Source organism: Ursus arctos, unplaced genomic scaffold, assembly GCF_023065955.2.
Source record: "Ursus arctos isolate Adak ecotype North America unplaced genomic scaffold, UrsArc2.0 scaffold_12, whole genome shotgun sequence".
Lineage (NCBI taxonomy): Eukaryota > Metazoa > Chordata > Mammalia > Carnivora > Ursidae > Ursus > Ursus arctos.
In genome coordinates, this window is record NW_026622786.1 from 25,183,495 (window position 1) to 25,198,233 (window position 14,739).

The window sequence follows — 14,739 nt, forward strand, 5'->3', positions numbered from 1 at the left end:
AATGAAGAGAGAATGAGAATAGAGGAGTTTAACAAGAGTTAGGGGAACAGCAACATTTATTCTCCTATCTACGATAGCGTTACTCATGCTGGTAATCCATCTACTATCAGGTAACTAACTGGATACCAAGTGAGGTCAGGGATTAGAAAAATGTATTAATCACAGGGATAACAGAAGTATCACAGAGAGGGAGAAGGAAAGAGTTGAATGATTTGTAAGACTAGATCTGGCATAGAGAAAAATGGGCAATAATCCAGATGGGAGCAAGAGCATGAGAAAAGGAAGACTAAGATAAAAGTAGACTGACATGCATTTGGGGTAACGAGGATACTGCCCTAACTCTGTTCCTATCAGTCCTTCTAGTCTCCATCAGGGTTGTCAATACTGTGGCATTTGAGAATGACAGGAATAGCTGTTTTATGACAAATGGACCTGACCACAAAGAAATGCGTTTGAGCGCGGACATAGCTCACATATGCTACAAACAACTGTCTTCAGCCAGTAAGCCAGTGTGCCAGACTCACACTAATGACCTTGAGGTGAAAGGTTCTATTATCACATTTCTGATCACCGAGGCTTTTCATGTTTCCTAAACTCTTTTCCTTAATATTCTACAGTGTGTTTATTTTCATGGCTATAAACTTGTACTCAGATTTGCAGTGATATTTACTACTAAATTGCAGAGTATTTTAACTGATGTTAGTTCAAATCAATTCTGGAGTAACTTTTCAGCCAAGGGAATTGCAAGCTAGCTGGTTGACATTGGAGGTCAAATACTCTAGGGTATGGGTCTCAAATCACTTAATTCTTCACAGCAAATTAGAAATGGGACTCCAGCTGGTGCTAAAGAATAAGACAGACTTGCTGTATAAGGACAAGCTGCTGCTTGGATTTCGAGTCTTTATATTCCTAAAATAAAAAATTTGAAACTCAATTTCCCTCCCCCAATCTCATTCTTTCAGAGTAAAAGCTTTCTTAACAACAGCAAAAATCTGGCCACCTGATTTCAATACATAAATCTTGCCAAGGTATAAAAATAAAATACGATTTAAGCAGCAACCTGTAATCTCCTGTTGACGACCAGCTGTGCCTCCTATTAGTATTAATGGAAGTTACACAGGCATAATAAGAAGGAGGGGAAAATGCCACCTTATGCTTTTTGCACACCTTAACATTTTTACAGCAAGTCTGATTACAAGGGTTTACTTGAGCAGCAATTAAACACTGATTGATTACTAAGTACAATTTGTATTCCAGGCAACATGCAAATGGCAATGAAATTCTCAGATAGGGAATGGAATAAATTCTTCTCACATCAGAGAAAGAATCACATTTTTTAAGCAGCCAGTGTTTTCTTATATGAAGGAAAGAGGTTCACTATAAGTTTTTTCATAATATATTTTTATCCAAAGACAATAAGCCTTGATTCATTTTAGAAAGAATAAATGATATGATGTCTGCAAATTGTACTTCCCACTTCACCTTCAGACTACAATTCTCTTTCCATGATGACAAACTATATGGATGGAAAGCATACTATCAGTCACAAATACACTGACTTTGGCTATAGTCACAACGATAAACAATATGTTTTTTCATCAGATTTTGGCATGGCAGAAATAATGTCTACTTTTAAATCAAAAGTGAAGTGAAAGGTTGATTTATTAAATGTCTATCAGGTGCCAGACACTATTCTAGGTACAGGCAATACGGTAGAGAATAAAAAAGTAAATAGTCCTTGATCGCAGTACTTATGATATGGAAGGAGAAGCTGACAATAAACAAATACACAAATACGATATAATGTCAGTGTGTATGCAGCAAAGGACAATATTCAGGAGAAAGCGAATGATGATGATATGTATGTGTGCTTATGCATGCTCAGGAGAAAATGACAGAATGAGAGAATTCAGAGTTTTGCATTTGTTGTTTCCTATGTGTAGAAATTCCTGATCCAACATTGTTGAGTGGTCACCTGGTCTGCATCATGTTGGTGTTAATCCAAGGACAAAGAATAGAAAGAGCTGAGAATTTGGTATATTGGACGACTGGTTAAGACCCGAGTGTTGGGGGGGTGGCTGGGTGGCTCAGTCGTTAAGCGTCTGCCTTCAGCTCAGGGCGTGATAATGGAGTTCTGGGATCGAGCCCCACGTCAGGCTCTTCCGCTGGGAGCCTGCTTCTTTCTCTACCACTCCTCCTGCTTGTGTTCCCTCTCTTGCTGGCTGTCTCTCTCTCTGTCAAATGAATAAATAAAATCTTAAAAAAAAAAAAAAAAAAAAAAGACCAGAGTGTTGAAGTGGAATGAACTGGAGAAGAAAGGGAGGAGAAGAAATTGCAGATATAGGGATGTTCAGATAGTTCAGGCTTGTAGGCCATTCTAAGGAATGTGGATTTTACTTAAGTTTTGATGCGTTGGTAGGTTTTGAACAAGGGAGTATTAGGATTTAAGGATAGTTTAACCATCCATCTACTTGCTGTAGGTATGGTAAGGGATATATCATAACTGGGATCTACCTTGGAATCTGCATTCTTCCTGAAAAACTGGCTGATGTATCACTGTTTTCACTTTTTAACAATGGAACGTAAAAGAGAAACTACAGTTAATAATCTTATAATCAGATGTGTTCAAAAATAAAAGCCAGAGATTGTTACCGTTTAATATATTGTTGTAAATAGCAGAGAAACTAGAAGAAAAGTAAAGAAAGAATGATAGTAAAGAAAGAGTGATATCTATAAAATATAAACATTAGAGAAGACTATTGAGATCATATTGTTCAGCAGCTTGTCTTTCTCAGGCAGGGATACAGGGTTGTTTATGTTCCTTTTGCAGATTTCCAGGTATAAATGCTTAATATCTCCCTAGTAGTCCATGCTAATATTTTATTACTTTGACATAGAGGTTGTTTTTCTTATATCCAATTAAACTATCTTATAATTTATTAAGCCCGTCTCCTGATCTGATGCCAAAATAGAAAACAACTGCTCACTATTCCTATTAAAAACACTTATTTAAATACAAAAAAATGATTCAAACTGAACTAACTTTATCTTCTCTTTGTTAAATGATATAAAATTCATCTTTCTCTATTTTTATCACTTTAGCCACATTTTTCCTATTCTGAAAAAAATCTATTTTAAAGTATAAATTACTTCTTGTATCAATGCATCATGAGTTGTTTTAGAAATTCATGTTATATGTTTAACAATTTAGCTTAGTTCAAATGATGGGGGAAGACGGAATAGTGTTTAATACATTATATTTGCATGAAAGTCTAATAGAGCTCATCTTCTAGGCATGGATTTACTATATGTATCAACCATAAATATATATATTTATTTAAGATGTAGTTGATATAGTCATATATGTTACTTATATGTACTCATATATATGAAATGTTTCATACTGTAGCACAGAAAGGCCATGATATAGATAATATCATTTCCCATACATCAGGATTATTATAGGTCATAGGCATAATAGAATAAAATAGAACAGAATAGAATAGATGATAGATAGACAGATAGAAAGAAAGAAAGACAGGCAGACAGAGAGACTCTGCAGGGGAACATAGGCTACTATTACTCTATTTCAAGGAGCAATAATAAGATGGAAGGTATACTGAGTGTAAGACTCCTAGGCAGGATCAGCTACCAAGAAATCTTGTGAAAATATACAGTTAATCTTACTACGCCTATAGGAACTTTAAAAGTTAGTATAGGGGCACGTGGGTGGCTCAGTCGGTTAAGCATCTGTCTGCCTTCGGCTCAGGTCATGATCCCAGGGTCCTGGGATCCAGCCCTGCATCGGGCTCCCTGCTCAGCAAGGCACATGCTTCTCCCCCTCTGACTGCTGCTCCCCCCTGCTTGTACTCTCTCTGCCAAATAAGTAAATAAAATCTTCAAAAAAAAAGTATCGTTCTCTATGAAGAAAACTAAAACTGCACTTTATCAATGCATTTAAAACAAAAAAAATCCACTAATTTCGAATACTATTTTAATAACTCTTACAACAGATTAGTTATCAGAAATTCAAACAAAATACATAAGCATTAGTTTCTCTATGTTTAAATTCAGATTATTATGATGATTAAATCAGAAATATATGTAATGTCCTAGGCATACAGTAGATGATTAATAAAGAGAGGTATTTTTATTAGCTCTAAGTAAGATTAATGATTAAGCATGCATGGTTCAACAGAGGATGCAACACAGCAATCAATGGTAGTTAAGGCTAGTACAGATGGGAAGGTGGCTCTGTCCATATACTCTAGTCATTCATTATCCAGCAACAACAAGTGCGGGCCAGGAAAATCTTTCCCTAAAACAATAGTGGATGCCAAGATCCTAACCGCTCAATACAATCTCTCAGAAAGAAACATTTGGTGGCCTTTAAATAGAAAGTATGATGCCAAAAGAATGCTTTCGGTTCCATATTTTTTAATCTACAAATTACAAATAGTTGTGTTGAAAAATGTTTATTGACTGAAAGATGTATTATTTCTTTAGGGGACCAAAGTCAATCCTGAAATATGTTAATGTTGTTATATCCCAATGGTGATGCTGAGGGTGACAGAAAATATCATAAAGCCCTTAAGAAACAAACTTTGGTGTGTGTGACACAGATGGTTGGAATAAATTATGGGGCTCAATAAAAAGCAGTTCAATTTAGTTTTAAAATCCATTTGGACATTTATCAAAGATCACATTGTGAAATTTATTTGTGCTACTTGCAAGAGTCATGCTAATCAGCATCCCCCACTCTTCCACCCTATCCCACCTTCCAAAAAAAGGAAAAGAAGAAAAATACTAATGGAAGTTCTTGCAACTGAAGCCTAAAACAAGATCCTTGAAATTTATGAGTTCAGTGATGACAATAAATTGAGTAATAAATTGAAAAAGTATACTGGGTGGTAATATATCTATATATACACACAGACACACACATCACAGGCAATGGCACAAATATGTAATATATTAGTTCTTCTAAAAGAATGTTAAATGGTTATTCTGCCTAAGATACAAACTACCAAAAATTCATCCCCTTGCATTCTGCAAATAGGATGCAAATATTTTTCTAAAAAAGACGTGATAGGGTACCTGGGTGGCTCAGTTGCTTAAAGCGTCTGCCTTCAGCTCAGGTCATGATCCTGGGGTCCTGGGATCCAGCCCCGCATTGGGTTCCCTGCTCAGTAGGGAATCTGCTTCTCTCTCTCCCTTTGCCCCTCCCTCTCCTTCTGCCCCTCCCCCAGCTCATGCTTGCTCACTCTCTCTCTCTCACAATAAATAAATAAAATCTTTAAAATAAAAAGACATGATAACATTTTCAATCGATGGAGAAGATAATGTTCAGAATACTTGAAAAAAATAAAATTAATGAAACTCTTTGTATGTGTTTAAGATATGAAATAAGGAAATGTAAAATATTTTCAAATTTATTGAAAATATTCTAAGTACTTTACATGGATGATTATACTTTTCATATATTGCCAAGTGAGCTGCCAAGACAAGAATGAGAACAGAAAATATGCTTCAGAGTAAGCCTCTAGTTTAGAGTTTCTCTGATTGGCATACATGATAAATTTCAATTTTTAAACATCAAAAGATGCACTGGAGCAAGTGCTACTGGGAAAGTACACAAACAGGCTGATTTTTAGCTCACTTGTTCGTTCGATCAACATATATTAGAGCACACTTACTTATTTAGGGTTCAAAGATTAATAAGACATAGTCCTTGCCCTTGAATAATTCTTTCTGGTGGGGAGACAGACACATAAATGTGTAATATTCAACATTAAATGCTAATATAGAAGCATGAAAAAATGGTAAGGGACTATAACATACTAGCTGTTTCATGCATTCATCCAAAATATTTGTTGAGCATATACGATGTGCTAGACACTGGTCCAGACTGGGGATGCGGCAGTGTATAAAACAACCTAATAAAATTTACATTAAAAAAAATACATTTTGGTAAGAAAATGTAGAAAATGAACAAACACATAATTACAAGAAATACAATGTTGGTTTATATTAAGTGCCATAAAGAAAAATAAAGCAGGAAGGTAGGGATAGTGAATGTGAGAAATGCAAGCGGCAGTTTTAAACTTGGTGGTCACAGAAGAACTTACCAAAAAGGTGAACTTTATCTAACTGCTTGAACCTGATGAGGAGCTAGCCATCAAAATATCTGTAGAATATCATTGCAGGCAGAGGGAACAAGAAGTGGAAAAGCCTGTATGAACGGAGTTGAAGCAAACAGAAATAGCAAGAATTAGGAGGAGAGAAATCAAGCAGCTATATTATTGATGCCCGTAGGCCACTATGTGGAATTTTTTCTACTGAGTGCAATGTGAAGCCATGATGGGTTTGGAGCAAAAGACTGACAGGCTTATTGTTTTATAGATGAAATAGATCAATACATTCAAACGACTATTTTGTGATAGGACATTCTTCTAACACTCAGATTATTTTGTCTAGTGAGATAAAGCTTAAGTAGTTCTCACTGTTTGCCAGCTTCTATACCTTAAAAAATTTTACCTAGGACTATGATGATAGTAATAATTCTATTTGCCAGTTTCTATAATGCTTAAAAACTTTTCAATCAGGAAGGTGATGATAGTAATAATTATTTGCATTTAATGGACCGTAGAACATTATAGATAATTTTGGTATTTTTTCATATAAAATACTTCATATATAAACTACGGAGGGCCTAACATGGGCCAAGCACCAGAGTACAAACAATAAGGACCTTATATGCATATATACACATTTAAATTTATAAAAGGTAAATGTGTTTCTGTATTTGCTCATAATGCAATGGAGTTCTAAAAGTAACTTTTACTTTTCCCTGTAATTAACTAAAACATTTTTGTGACTTGTCCATGTATATTTAGACCCTATAATCTCATATGCTCTTGGATATACTGTCAGTATCTTCCCCCAATGTTAATATGCCACCACCTTCCTTCTAAACACTGAGCAAAATTGAATTTTAATCGATTCAATACAGTTATTAATCAGTCACCTTTTGTAGGAGATTTATGTTGTTACTTTTTTATTTTTGCATAAAGAACTTCGGAATGAGCCATATTTTTGGTAAATTTTGCATATACCATAATCATTCTCTCTTAAGATAACAATTCAGAAATAAAGTTGGGTCAAAGAAAATGCACACGTTTAAAGTTTGTCTATATATTGCTAAATTGCTCTACCTATATACTGTAACAAGTTTTTGCTCATTATAGAATCTTACATATCCATTAATTTTCTTACACCTTGGTCACTCCTTAAAATGTTTTTGCCAGTCTCATAAGTAAAAAAAATCATATCTCATTTAATTGGCATTTTTATGACTACTAGTTTGGGTGATACAATTTCATTTTTTGTTTGTTTGTTTGCTTTTAATCAACCACTTGCATTCTGAAAGGGAATCCATTCTAGGCATGGAGGATAAAAGGGTGAGGCACACACAAAACCACCAAAAGCCTTACAGTCTAGGGAAGGTAGTGATCACAAAAACAAACTACCGAACAAGAACAGCATGTCATTCATTATTCAGATGATTAAAAATGGATCACTATAGTTTTATGTTGGAAAACAGAAATAGAGACACTGATCGAGACAGAAATCCTTCTGGGGTGCAGGTTTTTTTCCCCAGACTGATTAAAAACACAGGGCTCTGCTCCGTAAGTGTAACAAAATACTAAATAACAATGGCATTAATATATGGTAGAAAATTCACTTTTTTGGTTTCCAATGACAATGATTATTATCACCCTCGCTGGCATGTGGAAGAAGTAATTGAGCCCATTCCCAAAAATCACTTCCCTTGGTTGATTTTAAAACATTCACCCAAGTGAAGATATGAATATGTATTACACATACATTACAATCAAAGTGATACTTCAAAAATACATATTTGATCACGTCATCCCTCTACTTAAAAAAAATATTCCATGGTTTCCCACTTCTTACAGGATAAAATTCAAAATCCTGAAATAAGGCTAAAATACTGCATGGCAACTTTCTGGGTCACTCTCCCCCTAGCTGCCTCAGCTGTAGCTATCAGAGCCTCTTTTCCCTTCTGTCAGGACACCTCTGGCCTTGGAGCCTTTGCACAGGTTACTTTCTTGCCTGGAATGCTTTTAATCTCTTCCTTTTTGTCTTCCTAACTTTATCTCTCAGATTTTAGCAGCAAGGGCAATTCCTTAAGAAGTCCCTCACTGATTTCCCAGGTCCCTCTGCTATAACAGTCCACTATTTTAGCTTGATATTGTTATTCACGGTAAATATTATGTTATTGTGTGATTACTTGACAAATCTTCACCTCCCTAAATCATCTGCAAGTTGCATGAGCATAGAGTTCACTTTTATTTTGCTCACCATGGTATCTGTAGTGCTTTTTTGTTGTTATAACTAGTGCATTTGGGCACACAGTTGTTTGTGATATGAATAAATGGATGAACAAATACAGAAATATTTCAGCGCATTGAAACAAATAAGACTTCTATTATGGGAATCACTTTTTTTTAAGTTCAGACGTGGATAATTAAGTACATTTTACCCGCGATATATTCTATCAGTTAAGTAACATGCAGCGGTGAAAACGCAGCTTGAATGCCCTAAGTAGTGGACGCTGAGATAGAAATGTGCATGTAGGAAGTTTACTGGGAAGGCTGTCTTGATGAGGACTTCTGCGGGTGGGAGATGAAGCAGGATGGACAGAAAGAGAAGCTGAACTTTATTGTAACCTCAACAAAAGTTTCAGATGATCCCTCAAGGGACCTCTAAAGTTGAGATGGCCCCTCAAAGATGTCCTGAATAGAGGCAAGTGGCAGGCCTTTTTAGCCCCACATCAGTCGTCACTGGATGCCCGCTACCCTGGGCGGAGACATGATCCTTAGGCGAATGTCTCTTTAGCCAGGGGCATTTTCCAGAGAGGGACGTAGCAGAGCGTTGTCAACCACCAGCACTCCCAGCAATTGTGGGAATTAGTATCTCAGTCCTGAGTGAATTGTGAGAAAGGATGGGGCTCTGTGAGGCACATCAAGGGCATCTACTACAGATGACCAGAAGCAACGATTGCGAATAATTTACACCTATCTCAATCCCAAATACAAATGCACTTGAAATTGCAAAAGAATAAAATTCCAGCAAGAAAACAAATTGACAGCTTTAAATGACAGTTACTAGAATTATGGTAACTTTTGATGCTGAGAGAAAAAACAAGCCCAAAGAAAAGGCTTTGAGGTAATGAGGTAACATTCATTCTAGGGGATATTTTTCCCCCCACTTTTAGGCAGATAACTCTATCAACCTCCTATTCACATTGCATTTTACCCAAAATCAGTCACAGTGAATCATGGACCAATGATGTTTTTCTAGATTATGAGAGGGCATATCTTTAAATTTTAAATTTTTAACTAACATTACATGGCATTTTACAAAATACTATCATATACATTTTGACATTTAACTCTCATGATAACCCCATTCGGTTAAACCACTTACTCAAAATTACTACAAAACAGTGTGTGTTTTGAGCTAGTGGCTTAAGGTTCATGATAACAAGGGCAATGTCTGTATTATATGCTGAGGTATCACTAATGCCTATCACAGTGCCTGAAACAGCAATAAATAATTGTTGAATAAGCTTCTGAGAGGGATTTGTAGTTTCTGTGTTACCTGTGCTTTTTTATGGCATTATGATATATATGCATATATGTAGCATCCATGTGTATGTGTGTATGCTTATAAAGGATACATGGTATATGTAGTTGAATAAATTATACCAAGTTTATTCCATATAATAGGAACTAGTATGTACATTATGGTCTCTTTGAGTAGGAATACTAGAGATTTTTGGACCCAGCTGATTTTTAATCATTATCCTCCTAGTCAGTTTGGACAGGAGTTAATCTGGCCTTAAAAAATCAGATGGGTAAAATAAAGTCTCACTTTTTGGGGGAAAAACACCTTCCAAGGAGTGTCTGGAAAAAAAAAAAAACACACACAACTGCTTAATGCTAGACTACAGGGGAAAAAATAAAGCATATGGAAATCTGCATTTTTATTGTGTTTCTAAATTTGTGATACTGTATAACTTTTCAGAAATGAAAGATGACTCATAAGCTTTCCTTCTGATTATGGTAATAATAATCATAATAATAATATTCACTCATGTAATGTAAACTATTAGGCTGAAATGCATTTTGGTGAATTTGTACACTATAAGATGAGCTGTATCTCCAAAGTCTACAAAAAAATTAATGTGGAACACCTGATATTTGACTGTGCTTCCAGATGGAGGGACAGCTTGACAAATGCCATCATAATTTACAACTTTTAAAAAGTGTGGTGTGAATGCATTTGCAGTAAGCTTGAAACAGCTTGGATTATTTACAGGTACAACTGTGTTTAATATGGAATTTCAATGGATTTAAAATATTAGATTTAATCACTGATCACAGAACATAGGTGTGGCATGTGAGCAACGTGATTGGATGCTTTAATTACATATCTTAGAACAGGGTACATCTGTTTGGTGAGGTCGGAGGGGATTGTAAAATAGCATTTGAATTTTATATTTGACTCTTGAGTGTCACTGAAGAAGCTCTTACCCTTAGAAAGGCAGCATATTTTGAACTTATGCTATGGTGGTTTAGGAGAATCACAAAAAGTGAATATGGAAATACAGTGTCTAACTCTTAAGGATACCTTGGACACTTGTACCCATAAAAAACTAAAATATGGATTGCTATCCAATAAGATTTGTAGTAGAGTGCAGTCTAAAAGAGCATATAAGGCTCTATATCTGGTGGTTAGGAATTTGAGTATTGAAGCTCTCTAGTTAAATTGGAGAAGGAGCCATATATGTTATATTAAATACATCATGCATATATTTATGTTATATAGGTATATATGCATATCCCTTTTCTCTTCTCCATATATGTGTGTATATTATACACGTATATATATGACAAACATTATCATATACCATTATAGTAGTATTTTATAGTATTTTATATATATATATATAAAATACTATAAAATATGTATATATATATACATATATATATATACCTCCAGCAGGATATAGATGACTTTGGAGGTGGGTAAGGTACGGTTGTAGGAAGATGCAGGAACATTTGACTTACGAATATTACTTCATGAAAAGGAAAGTAGTTTGACACATTTTAACTAAAAATTCATTGATAGATATTGTGACTTACTTCTCAGGAAAAAGTGGGACATTAAGAAAAATACATGGGAAGGTGAAACTAAAGCTTCTGAAATGAACTGCTTAATGCATAAACCAACATCAGGATCTACTGTGTTCATTCAATCACCAAGTGTTCTTGGTCTCTTGTGCTTCACTTCTGTGCTGGGAGCTGACTATCCAGTAGACAACCAAACCAGACCTGAGCCCTCCCTTCCTGGAACTTACATTCTAAATGGAAGAGAGTTATTAAACAAGTCACACTTAAAAAAATTTGCAAATAAAATTCGATAGGGCTATGACAAAAAAAAAAATTGGTGTTAAAAAAGAGAACAACAGAGACAGGGTGATCTAATCTTGTCGATTAGGATGGGTCAGGGAAGCCTTCTCTGAGACCTAAAGGATGAGTAGAATGGGAAGAGTCCTCCAAGTGGAGGATATATGCAATGGGAGGAGAAATGCCTGGAAGAAAGGAAGGTTACTTTGTGGTGGAACATAAGGATGAACGTCATGGCAAGTATGGCCATAGGTGAGGCTGGAGAAGTGTAGGGGAGTTTATTATGAGGTCACTAAGGAGTTTGTATTTTATTCTGACAGCAATGCAAACCACTGAAAGATTTATATAGTCTGTGTGTGTGTGTGTGTGTGTGTGTGTGTGTGTGTGGTGAGTCAATACTTTTTAAAACTCTGGAGAGGGGTAAGAGTAGAAGATGGAATACTAGTAGCTTGGACCTTGGTGGATGTATTGAAGATGGAGAAATGAACAAATATTCCAAGATCTCTTTAGGAGGCTGAATCCTGAGAGCTACAGAATGGATAAAATGTATCCATTCTTTAGTAAATTCCAGGTTCTGGAAGGTAATCTAATGGTTTGTTTAAAGTCTTCCCAAACCATTCAAGGTGCTGAGCACCCACACCCCAGTCATTCTGTCCCATTTCTCTTTTATCTTCCAAGCAGGCATGACTGTTTCTTACTATTTTGCTTACCTGCTTACTCGGAGTATAATCTCCATGAGAGTGATGTATTTCCTGAAGACAGATTATATCCAGAGTACCTAACACAGTGTTGGGTACATTGAAAATGTTCAATAAATATTTGTTGAATGAAATGATGAATGAACTAATTAAAGAATAAAGATATGGAGGAAATATCTGAATCCAAGGTGCTCGAAATTTAGCCAAGAGGATTAAGAAGTGTGATAAAAGCCTCACTAGAAGTAAGCAGGTAGTGTTATGGGAGAAGAGGGGACGATGTATCTATCTAACCAGGAGAACGGAGGGAAGTCTGGAGACATATATTCAAAGATGAATGTTTTTTGGATTGAGACCGTCCCTAAACGAGAATCACTCCCCTCTCCACAAGCTCTATAAGAAAACATGAAGCACTCTTCAAAAGAGCTTCACATCTTAGAATAATATATATTTTAAAATAGCCCTTAGAATGGATTGTCCTGCAAAAATATAACCTTGATTTTGTACCACCTACATCGCTTACTACTTACCACTTCTGGCTGTAGAAATTTTGCTCGCCTCCCTTCCTCAGTCCCACTATAACCCTGCCCCCTCTCTTACCCCCGGGTTTTGACTACTCTTATTAGACCCGCGCGCCCTTGCCTTCTCCCGCCTATTTGTTGGATGAATGAAGGAACGTTTACTACCTCATCCCTGAGGAGTTCCAGGAGATGCAGCTGCCCATAAGCCAATGTTTCTGCACCTCGCGGGGTTCGTGCGGTAGGAAAGAGAGCAATTTGTTACTTAGAGCGCCAACTGCTTTTACCTTTAATTCTGCGGGTCTCTCCCATCTGGCCCCCGCTTACCAAGTTCAGGCTTTAACAGTTTATAGAGCAAAGGTCAGTCCCGGGAGCAAGCGCTCTCTCCTTCCCGTCCATCCGCCTGTAGAAGGAAAACAATCCACCAGCTTGGGGGATGGGCCGGGCTCCTTTCCCTGTCGCTCTGCGGGGCAGGGCAGTGCGCGGGGAGCCGCGGGGCCGAGCCCGCAGCCCCGCCCCGGGGGTGGGGCCACCCAGCGCCCGCCCCGCCCCCTCGCCGCCGACCCTTCGCTCCCTATTTACTCTGTCGCTACGGCTGGCCGTCACTTAGCTCTCTGACTGGAGCCCGAGAACGCTAGGAGGGTCTATCACTAGAAGACTTTGGGCTGTGAGCACTGCCATGGCCCCTGTGCTTAGCAAGGACGCGGCGGACATCGAGGTACCTACTGCGCGCCGGGTCTCCTGGGGCGGGAGGGGGGCCCTGCTGGTGTGTGCGGGGGAGGCCGCCGGGGTCGTTCTGGAAAGAGTGGGAGAAGCGGGAAACTTTGCCTCCACGGGAGGTCTGCGGGGGAGGTGGCGGAGCAGGGAGCCAGAGCCCGGCGTGGGCAGCGGGGGAGAGAAGTGGAGGGGTCCCGCGACTGGAGGGGGTACCGTTTGGGTTGGGACCTGGCTGTTTACTTTGGAGGGGATTAAGGAAGCCTGTCTTGTCCTGCCCTGAATGGCGTGACTAAGAGACAAGAGTTCCAGTGAGGTGGAGTCTGAAGGATTGGCACTCCCATTTCCCACACAGTCTACCCCGACACCTACCTTTTCTACCCCCTGTATGCGTTTCGGGGCACCTACCTGCTGCCCCCACCTCCAGTAGATGAATCCTGAATAATTGCAAAGGTGGAGCGTAGAAATAAAGGAGATCTGTGTGTCAGCTATTATAGCAGTCCCCGTTAGCCACGGTGTTGCTTATGAAATTATTTAACATAGGGAGGAATGGAACAAAGTATTGAGAACATGAAAAATGCAGTGCTGCCAGAAAAACATAAACGAGCTGTATTTTTCTCTCCTCTCAACAGTTTTTGATTCCCTCTTGCACTGTTTCTGTAAAAATGTCATCGTTCTTCCTGTGAATAAGGTGCTACCTGAAATGACACGACCGACCATTTCCTTTAAATTCTCCCTAAGATCTTTATGTATGAAATGAGAAGGATTTAATTATAAACAGTGATTTTAGACATACCCAATTCAGCATTTGTGAGCTAAGATAAATTGCTTCTTAGTTTTTTGTTATGTTTTAAGGCTTTTGAGTCTTCCCCTCTCTGATAAAATGTATGTGTATACATGTGCATTTTCTCTTTTTTAATAAATGACACCATTTTTCTTTCCTCAGTCCTTTTCAGTGACTTAAGTAAAAGTTTAAAACCACCTGTTTGCAGAATAGCTGCTTTTGCCACATTTTTCCTGCCATTGATTGAAGTAACTTTGTGTTCTCTTTGGGAGATGGTAGTGGTGTTTTCTCCCCACTCCATACATTGGTTTGGGAAAAATCCATTTTAGTAACAAGAGTCAAATTATATTGTAGTAACCTGTCTGGTTAATTTACTTGTGGTTTCTCTTGTGGATAGTTAACTATTTCGAAAATACTGATCGATAAGATATATTTAACCCAATATTTATTCATGTGTGCACAGGGTAAAAGATACTTGATTTATGTCATTGTTCCTTTTGGTCCTTTTTTTACTTGACTTAACCAAATCC

At 37.5% G+C, this 14,739-nt stretch overlaps 1 protein-coding gene and 1 long non-coding RNA gene across 4 annotated transcripts in view; one reads left to right on the forward strand and one right to left on the reverse strand.

Moving 5' to 3' along the window:
• LOC113254372 (uncharacterized) overlaps window positions 1–13,158 on the reverse strand; it is a 109,083-nt gene extending 95,925 nt beyond the window's left edge. Inside the window, exons 1-2 of one of the 2 annotated variants that reach the window (XR_006409387.3) lie at window positions 13,039–13,158; window positions 6,129–6,232 (exon numbers count right to left, since the gene is read on the reverse strand). This is a non-coding gene — a long non-coding RNA (uncharacterized LOC113254372). Of the gene's footprint in view, window positions 1–6,128; window positions 6,233–12,998 lie in introns of both variants that reach the window. The other variant, XR_003315757.4, reaches the window with a different exon arrangement.
• Window positions 13,159–13,230: 72 nt separating this feature from the next.
• Window positions 13,231–14,739, forward strand: part of DPYD (dihydropyrimidine dehydrogenase) — a 788,803-nt gene continuing 787,294 nt past the window's right edge. Inside the window, exon 1 of one of the 2 annotated variants that reach the window (XM_026497557.4) lies at window positions 13,231–13,429. In XM_026497557.4, the coding sequence (XP_026353342.2) occupies window positions 13,391–13,429 (39 nt within the window). In that variant the 5' untranslated portion in view covers window positions 13,231–13,390. The remainder of the gene's footprint in view (window positions 13,430–14,739) is intronic. The other variant, XM_057310448.1, reaches the window with a different exon arrangement.